Here is a 17,916-nt window from a genome sequence, read left to right as displayed (position 1 = left end):
CTGAGCCTGGGGAACAAGATGAGAGCCCGAATGGATGTTGAAGCTCATGAGCAGGTTGCAGTAGAGCCTGATGAGGGAGAGGGCTGCAGTAGAGCCTGATGTCAGAGAGGAGGTGTGGGGCAGCTCCGAGGCTGGCCTGGCTGTGTTACTCTTCTGGATCTCAGCGTGTTTGGCACAGGCACACGTGTGCACAGGGCAATCCATAACACTTGAACACTGGAACAATATGGGAAGCAGTAAGGGAGCTCATCTCTTAGTTCAGACCTGGACAGGAGGGTTATGACAATGCTTGCCCGCACTGTTGACTTTCCCTATTTTGCTACATCCAGTGGAACTATCTGCTCTGAGGGGAGAGAGACCCGCATGGTTTTTGCTAGTGCTGACATATCCCTGGTTGGTGAATTTTTAGAGGCCAAGTCACTAGACAGTGTTCCTTGCTTCCCTGTAGCTGGAGTCAAAATCACATCAAGAGTGTGAAAGTTGCTGCCTCCTTGCTTCCAAGATGATGAGTATTTAAAGCCATGGTGGTGAATGTTTTGCATCTCACAGCACAGATTTCTACAGGTAAGGGCTTCTGAGAGCAGCAGGATAACGTGCAGCAGGCTTTGGGAAGTAAATGTTCTTTAATCAAAATGACAACGCAAGTGCTCAGGAAAAGGTCGACACCATGAGATCTGATCCCTGGGGCCAGGTGCTGCAGAGGGACCAGAAAGGCCAACTCTATAGGCCTAAGTAGACTGTCCTCAAAGAAGCTTTCAAACTATTTATGCTCTCTAGTGGGTGAAGGAGGTGCAGGAGGCGGGATACACCTGGCAGCGGGAGTGCCAGATGCCAGCAGCAGCAACAGTGTTGGAGCACCCCCAACCGAGGCCCTGGGCGAGCCACACACCTGGCAGTGGATGCAGGGCACCATGTGCAAGAGGAGCTGGTGGACCACCTGCTCTTGCACCCCCACACTGTAGGCCCCTGGCTAGCTGGTCACAGACCCCAGGCACACCGCACACCACAGCACCATGCTCACTGTGGACAGTTTTGTGCAAAACACTTTATTTCCCTCCATAAGTTCAGACTCCTTCCCACCCTCCCTCCATAAACACAGATCCCACCACCAACTACCCCACCCACCACCAAGAAAGCACTGTTTTCCCCATGAAAACTATTTACATTGTGCTTTGGTGCACTCCCAGGGTGGGGGACAGTGGGGTGGAGGCACCTACTGTGTGGATCCCAGGGACAGGCACCCGGTAGTCTGGCCTCTGGACAGACCCCCATGGATGCAGACAGCACAGACAGGCTGGTGGGTGGGGGGCATGCCCGGGGGCGAGGGAGGCTATCTCTCCCTCCTGCAGCATGGCCCAAGGCCAGCAGGGCCAGCCTGCAGTTCTGGCCCTGTTGCAGGCAGCTCCTGTTCATGGGCTTCATGAAGCCTGGGCAAGGGGAGGCAGGGAGCCCAGGCAGGAGGCCAGGCTGGTGGGGGACATTGGGCAGGTGCTGGGGCAGGATGCTCTGCCAGGCCCACTGGGGACTTAATGCTGGGCAGCAGGTGGGCTCCCAAGGTGCAAGCTGGACCAGGGCCAGGGGCTGGGCAGAGGGCAACATGATGTAGACTGCCAGGGCCAGGATGGTTTCCAGCACCTGGCGGTCCTCCTCCATGGCCTCCACAGCAGCCGGCTGCTCCTGGGGCTCCAGCATCCTCCTGAGCAGGGTGATGTGCCTCTTCTTGAGGACTAGGAGCCTCTCCCAGAATGCCCGGCCCTCCCAGGCCCTTTCCTGGTTCCTCTCCAGCTCGCACATGATGCTCTCCTGCTTCTTCATGATGTCCTCAGTTTGCCAGGCCTACTAGTCTGCCAGCCACTCCTCTGCCACAGTGACTGGGTAGTCCAGCAGCAGGATCCAGTCTTGGGTCCACCACAGCCAGGCCTAGCGCATATGGAGGGCCCTGGCCAAGGGTGACCCTGAAAGCACATCCCCAGAGGCAGCTGGTGCCTCTCCCTTGCATGGAGCTGCTGGACCTGCAGAACCAGGAGAAAGAGGTTGCTTGGGAAAGTCTGCAACTTTTCAGAGATAACATGAACTATACCAGGGGGCTGTGAGCTATCCAGCTGTGCACACACAGGTGCCCAAAGACCATGGTAAGTGTAAAGACACTTGTACAGGGCAAGGTACTGATGCCTGCTCCCTTGTTTAAGCCCAGTGTGGTATCTGAAAAGGCCCTGTGCCCTTGAGGCATTATTATTAATGGCATTATAGTCAAAGCTGGAGGCACTAATACAGCTCAGGCCTCCTTGTGCCGGGTGCTGCACAGACCCAGAGAGAAAGATTCCAGCAAGCTCACAGCCTGCAGGCTCTCTACCCCCATTTCATCACACAGATAGTCCAGAATTTCCCTAAAATCTCAGGGGGACCTAGGAGCTGAGCATGCTCCTCCGACTCCCTGCCCCAAACCCTAACTACAAGCCCATCCTGCCCCAAGGGCTGCCCTGGGCTATTCCAGAGAGTGCCTCTTGCTCATGAATGATGTGTGCTTCCTGAGGCTGGTGCCGGGGCACAGCAGTGGCAAGAGGCAAGCCAGGACCGCCCACAGCTGCCGGTGACCATGTCAGCATCGGGGTAGGGGCGACAACTGTCCATAGAAGCCGGCAGCCAATCTCAGGGGGCACATGCCCCCTGTGCCCCACTATGCATCGCCTATGCTCTTGCTACAGGCTGTTTACTACTCCTTCTTGCAGAGGCTTAAGTGATGATCATACAGAGAGGCCCTCCCTGGAACCTATACAGAAAATCCTCAAACAGTTGTAAGCCGTACTAGAAGAAGACCCAATTCTTAAAGAGATCTTCCCAGAACCACCCATCCTAGCCTTTAAACAAGCACCGAATCTTGCCAACCTCATCGCCAGAAGCAAACTTCCTACAGCCCAGAGGACACCGAATCAATCCAGACCATGCCATGATAAGTAATGTAAAGCCTGCCAACACATCTCCACCACCCCCACAATTACTACACCCCACAACAGAACCAGCACCATTCCTGGATCCTACACCTGCACCTCCAGAAGTGGAATATATCTCATCCCAAATGCCCTGATGGAAAGTATGTAGGAGAAACCAAACAACTGCTCACCAGAATGAATGCACACTGGAAATGTATCAAAGACAAGAACACCCAATGATCTGTGGGGGCACATTGCTCACAAGACAACCACTTTCTCTCCAGTCTCTCAGGTCTAATCCTTAAAGAATTTACAAAACACCTTTCACAGCCCAGCCTACAAACTTCACTTCACCAACCTACTGGATACAAAAATCATGGACTCAATATAGACATTGGATTTATGATGCATTATAACCTGCCTACTATCTAACTCCTCAGATACCTTTCTACTATTTACTAGCTACATTCCTCCCCCCCCTCCACCCCACATCTCCATCTCTCACCCATTGACTACCTCACTTTACATTTTCACTGACTGTCTTTCTCACATGTGCACCAGCCTCTGACTGCTTTATTCCATCCAGGAAGAGCACAGACCAAGTGCAGATGCTTCCTCAGCCTGATGAAGAGCACCTGTACCTGAAAGCTTGCAAAAAAGAAATTTCCCAATGATTTGAGTTGGTCTAGTAAAAGATATCAGATGTACCCAAAGAACCTTGTTTGCCTTGTGCCAGAAGATACTTTTATCCTGATGTGAAGCCTGTGACGATAGCAGGAGTGCTGGAGTGGGAACCAAGTTTTCAGAGCATGTTGCATGTGGGGATGGGGAAGACTGGAGGGTAGAGGAGACCCAGCTAGACAGCTGTGTGCAGCTAAGCCAATCACATGTGTGTGCACTGTTGGGCTTAAACTCAAACCATACTTCACTGTGGGCAAAGAGAACAATGTGATTAACCCATGGTACTCAGCTGATAACCAGTCAGAAGCTTTATTGACTACAAAAATATCCACTAAATACAAAGCAATTAATCATCTGGGTTTGCCAGTATACAAGTAGTCAACTTTACTGGGTTTGCAAGAGTATAAGCAGGCAGTTAATCAAAACTGATCACGTTAACGTGAATCCTCGCTCTGTCACAGTCTGTCTAGAGCTGTTGCTTAGGAGTCACTCCCCTCGGTCGGCCGCACTGGGTGAGCTTCTGGGTTGCGCTGCTCCAAGTCCGAAGGCTGGATCTTCCCTCAGAAGTCCATGCAGATGGTGTGAATGGCAAACAGCGAACTCACTTGCTGAGGCACTTTAACCCTTGATGTCAACATTACTAATGCTAGCCAAGCTTGTTGTATAATATTTTGCCTTCTAGATCCAAAGTTTATAATAGCACACTCTTACACATTTGGAATATTCTCCTGTTATTTTCCTGTTTCCACACTAATGAGTCTTAATGGTCACCACATTCTTTTCTTTATTTATGGTTCTGTTGTTTTACTGCTCTGGATGTTCCCTGGCATTTTACTGGGGTTACCTTTAGTTCAATGTCACTCATTAACTGAATCATCTTGAAAAGACACTGGGGAAAGACACGAAGCAGTAGGTTTGTTCTGTATTGCCGTTTTAGAAGAAGGGGTTCTGTTTGGTTTCTGAGGGTTCATCACATGATGTAATGATATAGATGGCTTCATGTCAGGAAGGGAAGTGCACGTAACTATTACATTTTACAAACCCACTGGCCTCCTGTATACATCAGATTCAAAGTTTAATATTTATTTTAATGAATGCCCTATCATTTATCTCCTGGGTGACTCTCAGCAGTCCCCTGGAGAGATCGATCTCATTCCTGGAGACTTGTGGGCAATCCTTGAGGGTTGGCAACAGTACCGCAAATGACCCCTCTGTTTTTTAAATTCATTTTTACATGGCTGGGATAAAATTGCATGTGGCTTTCCCACTAGATAAGATAAGGGGTGAGTTTGGGGCATGATGGCCTGCCTCCTTTAAGGCATGCATGAGTGGCAGGCAAAGACTATTTCTCCTTGCTGGCCCGAGCTCCTCACTGCCTGTCATTGAGGGAACAGGGTGTAGGGTTGTTTTCATCTTTATCTCATCAGATCCATCTTCAAGCTGTGCTTTTTCATATTTGTAAATGCCACAGGGATGCAGCTAAAGGCAAGGAAAAATGAAGCTCAATGGAAACAGATGATAGCTCTTGCAGGTGTTGCTGGCTGATGGGAGTACACTGACTGCATTCAGGCTGCTGCACTAACCGCTACATTGGAGAAGGATCAGCATTTTCCTATTTCTCCCTCCACCGCATCGGACATTTAATATGCGGTTTCAGACCTGGCCCTCTTTCCTTTTTTTAACTTTAGGGATGTGTCCTTGATCAAAGGAAAAAAACACATTATTGGATCTCTCTCCCCTTCTCTTCTTCCTTCTAAGTTTTGCTTTCTAATGTTTTTCCTGGTTTTCATTTTGTTCAGTCACTTGGAAGGTTTGGACACAGCTGAGCTGTTTTGAGTCATTGCTTTTCGGTGGTTATTCTGGGCCTTTCATTCCTGCTCTTTGGACTTGTGGTTCAGGAAAGAGCTTTTCGGAGAACTCTGTGGGCATCCTCTGCAGCATCATTCAGAAAGCGTTTCAGCATGTAGAACGTGCTGCCAAATGACACCCCTCCAGATAATAGAGGTCCAGCAATAGGAACTAAATCCAAAAGCTCTTCAACTATCATCACTCCAAGACATGCAGACCTTGCCAGCATCCTGATTACAAACTCTTTGTTTATCGAGCTGGCTGTTGGAACTGCTTTTATCACTGACTTCAGCTCTGCAACAGGCTTGCCAACACGCTGAGCAAGTCTGCAGAGGGCAGCATCATCCAAGCCAAAAGCCTGGCAGTAACGTCTCATGTTTACCTCCAGTATGGCTATGTCAGCAATAATAGAGAGACCTGGGACAGGAACAGCAGAAATAGCCCCTGACAGCAGGGCCAACTTCCATATTTCCCTCTTAAATGCAGCTTTCTTCTTTTCCAGGATCTGTGCTGAGATGTTGGGCAGGACAAGGATAAAGGCATGTCTCTTCTCAACATCCAGATCATCCTCTAGTGTCTGCTGCAGCAGAGGAAAATCGTACCTGGTGAGATCCCAGCTGGAGATCAGGAAAACCCGTGGAGAAGGCTCACCTGCCTCTCTCTCTAGGTTCTCGATGCAGTCATTGCGGATCTTCTGCAGGATTCCCTCCTCATTGTAGGTGCTGGGTCTGCGCTTCTGAGCTGCATACAAATCAGCATCCACTTTGGAGCGCACGTAGTAAAACCTCTTTTTCATTTTCTGAATTTCCTGGGCAAGCTGGGTGTGGTGGGTAGTGAACCGATTGGCAGTGAGGATGATGAAGAAGTCATATTTTTGGAAACTCACCTGCTTAAGATATTCATCTGCTTTGAATCTGGGTGTTCCAATACCCGGCAGGTCCCAGAGTGTAACATTCGGGAGGGTGGGGTGTGGATAAGGCTCTGGCTGCATTGTTGTTTCCACTTCCCCAGTCTTAGCAGCACCTTCATCTTCATCCCCAAGGCCCCGGATGGCATTGACAAAGGTTGATTTTCCAGACCCTGTCTCCCCAGTGACGGCAATGTGAAGTTGAATCTTATCTAACATCTCCAGCTTCTCTTGCAATTTCTTTGCTACAGCTTCAAGGTTTCCTGCTTCAAATGTTGTTTTCATTTCTTCCATCTCATCCTGGGAAAACTTCCTGAATTCTTCCTCATCTGCAGGCATGTCTTCTGCAGCCATGATGGCCCGGGTGAGTGGTTGTGTTGGTCTGTGCTACGAGTCACAGAAAAGAGAAGGAAAAAAAAATTCACATGACTTACTCACACTTCAGGACAACCGTTCATGTGCCAGTCTGATTTCTTTGGGGAAGAGGTTAGATTTAATAACATCACCTGCAGCTAAACGAGGTTTCAATTAAATGTAGCAGACAGTGAATTTCCTCTCTGGGACCACCTTATTTTTCTATATGCTTAACTAGCAAGGTGAACCAGCAAGTTTAACTTGGTGGGGAAAGGCACTTAAGAGGGGACATGATAGCAGTTTTCGAATCCTTGAAGGGCTGCCATACAGAAGAGGGAAAGCACCGTTTCCCTCATCCTGCAGAGAGAATGGGAACCAATGGCTTGAAGATGCAACAAAGGAAATTTAGATTAGATATCCAGAAAAACTTCTTCCCTGTCAGAACAGGGAGACAATGGAAGAGATGCCCAGGGAAGATGTGGACTCTCCATCTCTGGAGATATCCAAGGAGAGGTTGGACAGCCACTGGTGGGGGATGATCTAGGCATAGCGATGCCTGCATTCGACTATGGGGACGTATCAGGCTTTTGGTCTTTGCTGTTTGCCACATGGGGCAAGGGGGAAATTCCTGCCCTGCCCCTTCTATATACAGCAAGATGTTTTTTAGCCTCCCTCAGGGGTACTGGATGCCCAGGCTGGGGATTGCAGTAGGGCTGTACCAGTGCTCCTGCTGGGACCAAAGCTGGAGGGTCCTGTCTAGAAGGTCTTGATCCCCTGCTCAGGATGAGACTGACTGCCATTTTTTTATGAAGAGGTCAGGCAATTGTTTTGTGCAGGATCATCTCAGTAGGGGTGATCCTGCCTCAGGCAATGGGTTGGAGTCAATGTGACCTCTGGAGGTCCCTTTCAGCCCAACTTCTCTATGATTCTCTATGTAAGAGAGGCTGAAGCACAGACAAACCTTTGAGGCCTAAGAAGCCAAGTGCTGCACTGGGTGGGAGTCAGGGGGTCTCCTCTGAATTGATACTGAGTGACCTCCATGAGGCCTGGGCATGGCTATGAGGGAGGTTGGAGGCCATGATTAATATTCCCAAGGTGATTTAGTGCCTGAGAGCAAGACTGGTGCCAGCTGGGAATGTGGAAGCACAAGTCAGCTTAGGGACTGAGTCTCACTCTGGGACCCTGTGGCAGCCACCGCAAGGGCACTAAGATCCATCAAGGTGTGGCAAGTGAGGTGGAAAAGGGAGAGGACCTCGAGGAGCCGGGGTGGCCAGGACTCTTTTGGCTACCAGGTGGTGTCACAGACACCTATGGGACCAGGGTCTGCTACAGTAAGTAATAAATCATGCATTGTCTAAATACTTTTAAAACAAAAACTTGAAATAAAATAGCCTTCAAAATATTTCTGCCTCCCTAAAATTAGGGAAAAAAGATCAACAACGTAATGAAATGTGTGATATTTGCTTTTGTAATATCATATTTACCTGTGTCCAAGACAGCATCTGAATTCATGGTGAACACCCCCCCCCCCCCCCCAGTAATTAGATGCTACACATAGAGAAATTATAAACTTATTAGACTTTCTGTGTATTAACTCTAATGAATGCAGGGTCATCTTGAATTTGATCCCTTCAACACTCCAACAGAAAGCAGTGGTGGGGGAGAAGTGTCTGTGGGAAGCAAAAAATTGGGAAATCGTGCTGCCTGACTCCTGCACCTTGTCTCCCTGCCGCCTACCCTCCTCACCCCACCCAGTGCCTGTACCCCTCTGCCTTTCCCCTGCTGCCCCTGCCCCACCACTCACTGCTTACCATCAGTCCAGGCTCTGGCCCCACTCTAGTCAGGGGCACAGAGCATATGCTCACTATATCACATAGCAGCAGTGAATGTGTAGTGATTGTGTAGCTCTGCCCTGGGGTGTGCTCAGAACTGGACCTGCCATGTGCCTGGGCAGAGACCAGAGTGACCCTCTGATCCATGCCATAGTCATGAGTGGGGTCCGAGTTGTCACTGATGGGAAACTTCATCACAGAAAGCCTATGGGGGGATAGTTTGGGGGGGCGGTGAGAAGTGTGAAGTGGATAGGCTCTGGGGCTGCAGGCACTGTATGGGGAGCAGAAGCATTGGGGGAGCAGGCAGGGCAGGGCATGGGGCAATGTTTGAAGATCAGAAGAAGGTCACCGGCAGGGCTGGGGGAGCAGGGGGGCTGCAGGTTGCGAGTGAGGGGCACTGGAAGGGCTTGGGGGGCAGGGGCTTCAGATCAGGAGTGTTGGGGGGCGGGGGGCTGTGGGTTGGGAGGTATTGTAAGGTGTAGCAGGAGGCTTGGTGTTCCTGCTACTTTAAACGGCCAAGAAGCAGGCAGCAGGTGTGGCCGGAGGCAATCAGGGGCCCCATGACCAGAGCGCAGACTGAGCTTAAACTCCAGAGAGCTCCTCTCCCCAGCAGTAAGATCCTGGAAGCGCCCCAGGGGACCTACAAACCTTAGGGGCTAATTATGTGGCTCCATCCATCCCTATGCCCTTTCCCATGCCTTGCAGATGTCATTGTACCATCGCTCTCTTTGGGGCTTCAGCCTTCTCAGCCCCCACCTCACCTTCTAGCCCTGGCCCACTGTATTGGACCTGACTTCAAGACACCGGCATTAGTCTTGCCCTCTTGAGTGCCAGGCCCTTGGCCCCTGTTTGCTGCCCCTCTCGAGCACCGGGCTCCTCTGCACTGCTCTGGGCTTTGAGGCCACATGCTCAGCCCTACTCCAGGCTCTGCACTCACTCTGCCTTGAGCCAGCTCTCCAACAGCACTCAAGGGGACCACATGCCCTGGGGTACCAATGGGACCTCCAAAGACCACCCCTCCCAATCCCAATCCAAACACCAGTATAATTTAACCAATTAGTCAGCCCTCTGGCTACAAAACATATCTTCCCTCCTGGGCAAAGAAATACTATACAAGGGAAAGCCTGCTACAGCTTTCAGAAGAAAACTTCTCCCTGCACTCAGCAGAGCCCAGGCTCTGGAAGCAGCCTCCACTCTGCGCTCTCACTGCCGCGCTCTGGTTCAGGGCCCCTCAGGTAGCTCTTCCCCTCCGGGGAGGTCCTCTGCCTGGTACCACAAGAGCCAGGCTGCTTCAGGCTGTATTCTCCATGCTGGCAGTCAGAAGCTGCAGCCCTCCTGCGGAGATGGTGCTCCTTCGGCAGCCTCCAGGGTCTGACTGCTGGGGAGAGGAGCTCCCTGGAGTCTCAGCCCTGCCTGCTCCCTGGTTATGTGGCCCCTGATTGTCTCTGGCCACACCTGCTTCTCTGACTTAACGTAGCAGGAGCACCAAGTCTCCTGCTACAGTTTACAATGCTGGACAGAGAGGATGGAGGAATAGTGCAAGTTGCCAGAGCACTCTGGCCCCCTTTGCTGTTGCACTAATCCCAGGTCTGTGACATCCTGGGATTCCTCCATGGGTGCCTTTTTGGGGGGGAGTGCGGGGGGGGGGGGGAATCACAATTTGGCCTTTGTATGTTAATGGAGCAGAGAGAAAGAGCTGTGTTAGGTCTGGTGGAATTCCCTCATGTCTGTATTAGTCAGGTTTGCACCTGCTGCCCTGATGCTAACCCTTCTGAAATGGAGGAGCTCCAATCTGGACCTAGATTATAATTCAAACTTCTCTCTCAAATGATTCAGAGCAGACTGCACGACACCCACAGCCCACTCCTGCCTTTCCCTGAACAATGGTGAGAAGGCCCTTGAAACATCTTGGGGTCAGAGGGTCCTACTCCCCAAGGGGTGAAGAAAGAGCCTTCATGTCGTGGTTCAAGCGTTCGGGAGGTGAGGTCCAAAACATGCTCCCTTTTCATAAATGACGACACAGAGGAGGAGGATGCAGCCTGCCTCTCTCTCCCCCGGCTTTTGTCTTTCCTTTGTTCTTTGCTTTATTTCTCTTTGCTTTGGTTCCAGGGAGGGTACAGAAGAAGTAGAGGGAGGAAGGGCAAGTGCAACGGGCCTCCCTTTTCTAAATCTGTTCTTCTGGCTGAGATCTTCAGAACCAGCGAGGACAGAGCAGAGCCAAAGGCCACACCTGGCCCAGCCCCACCTGAAGGCAGCCAGGTTTACCAACCCCACAGCAGGCAGGGGTGGCCTTGGGGACACACTGATGTAGCCCTGCTGCTCCTCTACCTGTGACAACCTCTCAGTGGACACATCTACACGTGCAATAAGTGCACAACTATAAACTACACTATTTATTGCTCCAGAGTTTTTGGCTCTCACGTGTGCTGCTTGAACATGTGTGCTGCCGCTGCTCACGAGAAGGCTCTGCGGCAGGGCAGTGCTTGTAACTACACGTACTATCCTGCCGTGGAGTTTTCAGTTTCCTGCACCCTTGTGCGGGTGCACACGTAGATGTCGAGACATTTACTGCAGAGCTAATTAGTTCCACAGTAAATGTGCCCAGTGGTGTTTATTTCTATGCTCCCATTACTATGCAAGGTCAGATTATGGGGTATTGCATCTTTTATCTGTATATCCTCATTGGTACACATGGGGCAAGTAAGGGAACAACTCTTTTCAGCTTGTTGTGATTGATAATCACACATTTTAACTGCTTTTAACACTTTGAGAACAAGAGGCCTGGGGTGGGGCAGATTTGTATGAACCGGCCCTGCCTTCTACCAGTATGAAGTTCATAGAGGGACAGATGAACAGGAAATTTGGGTCAAAGTTGGGGGCTCCTCATGGCTGATCTCACTCACCAAACAGCAGCCGCAACACTTCCAGAACTCCTGCAGCCACTTCTGGAAGTGGTGCAGATGCTTTTGCTGATCCCCAGCCGGCACTCGCAGGGAGGTGCACGGGCGCTCCTGCCTGACCCCCGGCCTCTTGCTTAAACAAGGAGTGCGGCCTGACACGGGGTGCACCAGCGCTCTCGGGGGGTGCACACTCCCCCCCCCCCCGCGACTCCTACGCATCGCCACTGGGTCTGGAACAGCTGAGCAGCCCCCAGCAAGGGCAAGGGCAAGCAGAGGCTGAGCAGGGATCCCGAGCGGGGAGCAGCAGCGGAGCAGTACGGCCCCTCTGCCCCTCGCACAGAGCAGCGCGGACAGCCGTGGCAGAGCGCGCCCATGGCAGCAGCGAGGCAGAGGAAGCCTTGGGCGAGCCGCTGCACCGGCTCCGACTGCTCTGGTCCCCTGCCTCGACCCAGCACCCCTTAGCCGTCACTTAGTCACGGAGGGTCCTACAGCCCGGGGCAGCGGGGCCGGGAGAGGCGTGCGGAGCTCACGGCTCGTCCACGCCCTGCCGGAGGCAGCACCAGGCCTGCCCAAACAGCCCTGCCCTGAGCTCCGCACCAGGCAGCACCAGCCCTTTCCACGTCCCCCGTCCCCCGCCTCACCCGCGTGCGCTGCCGCCCGGGGAAAGCTGCAGCAGTGCGGGAGCTGTGCCGGCGGAGGCTCGGTGCCGCCCGCGCCTCGGCGCTGCAGGGCGGCGGGCAGGGCCGGCCCGGGACTCCCTGCCCCGCCGGCGGCGAGAAGCGGGGCTGGCACCGGCCGGGAGGCGGAGAAGCGCCGGCAGACGCGGCCCCGGAGCTGCCTCGGCGGCGGCGCTGGAGCCACCGCCCGGCCCGGCCCGGCCCGGGCTGCCTGCTGCGGCGGGGCCGCGGGGACCCCGGGCTGCTGCAGCCGGACCCGGGGCCGGGGGGGCGCGGCCGGCCCGGGACAGCCCCGGGGCTCCGGCAGCTCCTCGCTCCCCGGCCCGGCCGCTCCCGCGGGCTCCCGGACCCGGACTCGGACCTGCGGGACTGGCCCCCGCGCCGCTCGCCTCCGGCCGGGCGCCCCCGGCACCGGGACAGGCCGCCCCGCTCCGGGCAGCTCCGCCCGGGCCCCGCGCCCGCTCACCTGCCCGCTCCGCTCCGCTCCGCCCGCAGGCACCGACGGGGCTCGGCTCGGCTCGGCACAACCCGGCTCGGCTCGGCTCGGCTCGGCTCTGGCCCGGGTGTCCGCGGCTCAGCCCCGCGCGCTGGGAGAGGCCGGGGCGCAGGCGGACGCGCCCCAAGATATAAGGAGCGAGGGAAACCGAAAGCGCCTCAAACTGAAACCACTTCCCCTCAGCCCCGGACAAAGCGGAGACGCGCCTTGTTCTTTGTTTCAGTTTCTTTTTCAGTGTGACAAATCCCCCAACCCGAACCGCCCGGGGCCAGCCCGCACACACGCAGCCCGGGTGAGCAGGGCCCTATCCGGATGATGTTAATGAATCTTTAAACGTGGGGCCGGGAACAAGGAGCTGTTTACTCCCGGCTCCACAACTGAAGGCCGGGCAATGGCTGGGAGGGGCTGAAGAGACACATTTTTGTCAGACAGGAGCAGTGAGTACAACGTGCCACCAGTGCCAAGCACCGAGTCCTGAATAAGAGCTGAGTTTGGACCGGGGTTAACAGACAAAATCCTTTTCGGGTCCCCCCAAAACCATGTCCCCACCCCGGGCACTCTCCTGACGAGGCCTGGGCAGGCCCCTGCCCGACCCGAAGCTGGGCCCACAGACCGGGCAAAGTAGGTGGCACGTGCCAGGTTGACAGTGGAAAACCCAGGTTCAGGTTGGGCACCGCTCTGCGCAACCTTTGTCCGAGGAGCCCGCAGGAGTGGTGAGGTGTTCTGGGTGGGTGAACCCATCAAAGTAATCTGGGGTGGGGGTAGGGCCAACCCTGCAGCTTTCTCACCAAACCCAATGCCACAGCCTAGTGACGTCCTTTGCTTTTTATTTCACTTTTGTCATGACTCAGTCTGGGTTTCCAATTTGTTAGATTTTCCCATATGTTTAAATAACCCCTTGAGTTTTCCCATTGAATTCAGCAATCATTATTCCTGTTTATCATGACGATATAGCAGTGGCGGTTCTCACTAATGGATCGACCACAGATTGAATTTTTGCCATTTGAAAGCAGTCTAAACGGGTCACTTAAATTACACTGGGTGATTTTAAGGAGCTTTAAAATGGCAGCCTTAATTAAAGCAGGTTATATGTGTCTTCAATGTAAGGCAAAGTGGTAGTGCATGTTAGAATACAGAATAGGTCTTATTTATTCAAAACAGCATAGGGTGCGGAAAAGAGGGTGCAAAAGGGGAACCTGGTGGCCGAACTCCCCAGCCCCACCCGTGCACCACAGTGCTGTTAGGCAAGCTAGTGCTGCAAGCTCTGCTCTGCGCCGTGGGCAGGGGTAGCTGTCCCTTGGCTCCCCTAAACCCGCCAGCTCTCCCCACCCCGACATCCCTCTGCTCCCCTGCAGTGGGAGGCAGCCCCCAGTGGTGCACAGAAGCCACCACCGCTGTCACCCTGCCCCCCACCTGCCCCTGCAGCAGGACGGACAGGAGTGGAGAAGGAGGGGCAGGTCCCAGGAAGGCCTGAGATTTGGGGAAAGCAGCTGGACTCCACAGAGAAGCCACTGCATGTGTCATTGCTCTCCCCATATGCTCTGTGCTGTTGTTTCTCACTCCTCTTCCTGCCTGTCCCATCGCCACTTGACAGTGTGATGTCCAACTGCAGAGCCAAGGCCCCTTCTTGCTCCCAGCTCCCACCCACAGCCACCCTGCCCGGCCCCACACCCACTGAGGAGCCCTTGCACATGCAAAGACCTAGGCTTGCTTCACCATTCAGGGTCCCAGCGCGCTCTTAGGGACATCACAAGGGAGGCTGCTGACAACTCAGAGACCCTTCTGCTTGTCCAAAGTCCTGTGCAAATGCCAGCCAAGAAACACCTTACTGCACCCACAAGGCAAGTGTGCATGGGAGCGGTGTGCCACTACATACAGGTGGGGAAACTGAGACAGGGAGGGCTGAGGTGACTGCCCCAAGGACACCCAGGGCACTGTAGCCAGGATCAGGCCCCATTCCTGCAGCCCACATTGACCTGCCTCAGCATGAAGCCTGCCTGCTGGCGCTGCTGTGCAGGAGGTGGCCTTGCTCTAACAACTCTTTTCCCCCCATGCGCTGTCGCAGGCAGTGCCACATTCAGCCTGAGTTTGAATAGCACTTAATCAGTGTCTTCTCCCTACGGCTCTCTGCTCTGCTGGAGCTTGAGGGGATGGAAAGTGCACAAGGTCAGCACTTCCCAACCCAGCACGGGGCAGCAGCAGGGCCCAGCACAGGGCGGCCAGTTCTGCAGTTAGGCACCTACCAACAAATGCCCCTGGGCCGGTGGCCAGAGCTGCTGGCATAGGTTGTTTGCTGCTCCCCTTTCCATGAACAGAGCACAGAGGTGCCTGCTCCTTGCCATAGAGCCAGCAGTGCTGCTTCTTGTGCCCCAGCTGCACAGTTCACGTTTCCAGCTCCCCGTGTCCTCGTTCCAGTTCCTGAAGATGACCCAGGTGAGAGCTGTCCCAGCCACTCCTGGCTGCACCAGAGATAAGGCCAGGTGTATTACTGACTGGGGGCTGCAGCAGACAAATGAACAGACTGGTAGGCCTGGAGGTGCTGGGGCTGGGTGTGGGAAGGGAAGGGAAGGGAAGGGAAGGGAGCTCAGCCTCCCTGGCACCCAGCTGGATGCTCCCAGCCTGGCTGCATAGCCCCTGGCCCCCAGAGCTCCTGGACTCTGCAGACTACAGAAGGACTACTGACCCCATGGTACAGGAAGGCACTACTGCTCCGACAGACCAGGAGACTGATGATAGCTGCAGAAGGAGGCAGAGGCAGGCCAGGAACTGAGCCAGCACTGCCTGCATCAAATATGCTGGAGTCTGCAGGTGCCTTTCCCCTGACACCAGGAGGTTTGGCTCCTTCCCTGCAGCAGATGGAGGAGCAGGCAGAGGCATGAAGAGGGAACAACTCTTCCTCCCTGGGCAGGGGCTGGGCCAGGGAAGCCTGGCTCCTTCAGCTCCTGGAAAGGAGCTTATAAACCCTTCATCAGCCTGTCAGACCCAGAACTGTATGGCACAGCCTGATCAGCGAGAGGCTCTGCTGTCAGGAGACAGCAGTTGTGAGGCAGTGTCCTGCCAATCAGACACCTCAGTGCCTTGCGTGAGGCTGCTTTTCTCCCAAGGGAACTGACTCACCCTCACTCTGCAGCAGGGTCTCAGTGATTCCCCTGCTTCCTCACACAGGCTCCAGGCCATTGGTTTCTACAGGGTGGGACTGAGGAGAAGCCCCATGAGGGCTGCTAGGAGCAGTTCCTCGGCCCTGTGTTCAGTTCCCTGCCAGCTAGGGTGGGACCTAGAGCAGCCCCGGGACTGCGCTGATCTACACAGATGACTCTGGGTTCACCGGAGCTGCACACTTGTAGAGGATACTGGAGTGGGTCACACAGAAAATGACTGGCATGGCTGCAGCAGTGATCAGAAGTGTCTGGGGATTATAGTGGACCATAAATTGAATATGAGGCAGCAGTGTGCCCGTTTTACAAAACAAGGAGTTCGCATCCTGGGATGAGTTAACAGGAATGTCACCTACGAATCAAGGGAAGCGATTCCTCTGCTCCCCTGAAGTACTGTGTCCTGCTTTGGGCACTGCACTTCAATCCAATGCAGAGCAACCAAAATGATTAGAGGCCTGGGAAGCATGATTTATAAGGAAAGTCTTAAAGGATTATTTAGTCTGGAGAAAATAAGACTGAGCATGGATTTGAGAACGGTGTTCAAATGCCTGCAGATTGCTTATAAAGAGGGTGGGGATTCTCTGTGGTCACGGAGGACCAGGCAAGGAGCAATGGCCTTACACTGAACAAGGGAAATGTGGTTGGGTGTTAGGCAGTTTTCTCAATCTGAGCGTGGTTCAAAGCTGGAACAGACACCTAGAGGCTGTGGGGTCTTCATCCTTGGGAGTTTTTAAGGAGATATTAGACAAACCCTTGTCTGGGACAGTTTAGACAGAGATGATCCTGCCTTGAGCAGGGGCTTAACCTAGGTGTGACTGCCTGGGGCCCTTCTCACCGTAGTTTCTGTGATTCTATGCTACAGTCACACACCCCTAACCTCACATACACCCCTACGCTGGGGCTCCACTGGGACTGGCCTAACCCAATGTGGGGGGAGCGCCTGGGAGGGTCACAGCTGTTCTCAGGTCTGGTCCTCTGCACTGCCGGAGCAATGCTGGGCCCTGGCTCCCAGTCCTAGGCTCTCTGGTGGCCAGGCTCATATAGTTTGGGCAAGGATTGCTTGTGCGTTCTGGACCAACGGCCTGTTGTCAGTCCCCAGGGAGGGGAGGTCATGGGAAATCAAACTTGAAGTGACCTTTCCAGGTCTCGCTACATTGTATGTGTGTCTTGAAGTTGGATTTAAAAGCCCAGGCTTGTGCTGCAGAGCAAAGCCTGGTGGGAGGCAGAGTGCCCATGCTGGGTCCGTCTGAGCTGCCCAGGTGGGAGAGCAGAGCTCAGTTCCCATCTTTGGCTAAGGAGGTTCAAGCCCACATGTCCCACTGCCCAGGGGCAGGTACATACCAGGCTGCGCCTGGCAGCAGTTTCTGCCCAAACTGAAGGGACTGGCATGTCAGGAAGCCAAGACAAGTTCCCATCAACAGCAACACAGGGCAGGGAAATCAAAACTCTGCCTCTTTCTTCTGTTTAGGATAGAGTTTGTTTTACCATAATTGATGAGTAAAGCCACCTATAATTCTTTACTTATTTGAATTCTGTGCTCCCCTCACCCCTTTCCTCTCTCCTCCCACATAAAGGCCCATGGCAGCTTTCGATATATATCAAAATTTACTTACCAAAAGAGAGAAAATGCCAAAATAAAATGAAAACAGGCTCCCTGGATAGTGCCTGTCCAGCTAAAAGCCTGCCCAAATTAAAAGGACTTAGGATGCTTCTGAAAGCTGTGCAGGCCTGTGAGAGGGCTCAAGGGAGCAGGGGTTCCAGAGAGAAGGGACAGCTGCCCAGAATGATGTGCTACGTGTTTTGGCCAAGCCAGCCTGGTGCACTGATTGTGCTAGGAAGAGGTTGCTTTTGGCTGCTGCTAGGGATGGTGATGGGGCATACTATACAGAGCTATGACTGTTTAGTGACTTACAGGCAAAAGTTGGACTCCTAAATAGTGCTCAGGAAACTATTGAGAACGAGTGCAGATATAGCTGAGCTACATGCTCCTGGCAATTCACCCCCATCAGAAAGAGGCCTGCTGCTTTGTGCTGCAGCTCTAGAGGGCCCTGAAGGGTAGCCCCACATTTGAGTACAGACAAGAGTGGCTAGATCCAAATCTGAAAGAAATGGCTGCAGCCTTCTTGCCAGATGGCA

General features: G+C 53.6%; 1 protein-coding gene across 1 annotated transcript; it reads right to left on the bottom strand.

Moving 5' to 3' along the window:
* Positions 1-3,904: 3,904 nt before the first annotated feature.
* LOC132245591 (interferon-inducible GTPase 5-like) lies at positions 3,905-12,868 on the bottom strand. Its single transcript, XM_059718231.1, has 2 exons — positions 12,596-12,868; positions 3,905-6,753 (listed from the first exon to the last, which is right to left on the bottom strand). Exon 2 carries the CDS (start codon positions 6,718-6,720, stop codon positions 5,506-5,508), a length of 1,215 nt encoding a protein of 404 aa, XP_059574214.1. The 5' UTR covers positions 6,721-6,753; positions 12,596-12,868; the 3' UTR covers positions 3,905-5,505.
* Between the last annotated feature and the right edge of the window lie 5,048 nt (positions 12,869-17,916).

Source organism: Alligator mississippiensis, chromosome 15, assembly GCF_030867095.1.
Source record: "Alligator mississippiensis isolate rAllMis1 chromosome 15, rAllMis1, whole genome shotgun sequence".
Lineage (NCBI taxonomy): Eukaryota > Metazoa > Chordata > Crocodylia > Alligatoridae > Alligator > Alligator mississippiensis.
The sequence above is the reverse complement of the archived record's forward strand: the minus strand, read 5'-3'. Positions and strand labels throughout refer to the sequence as shown.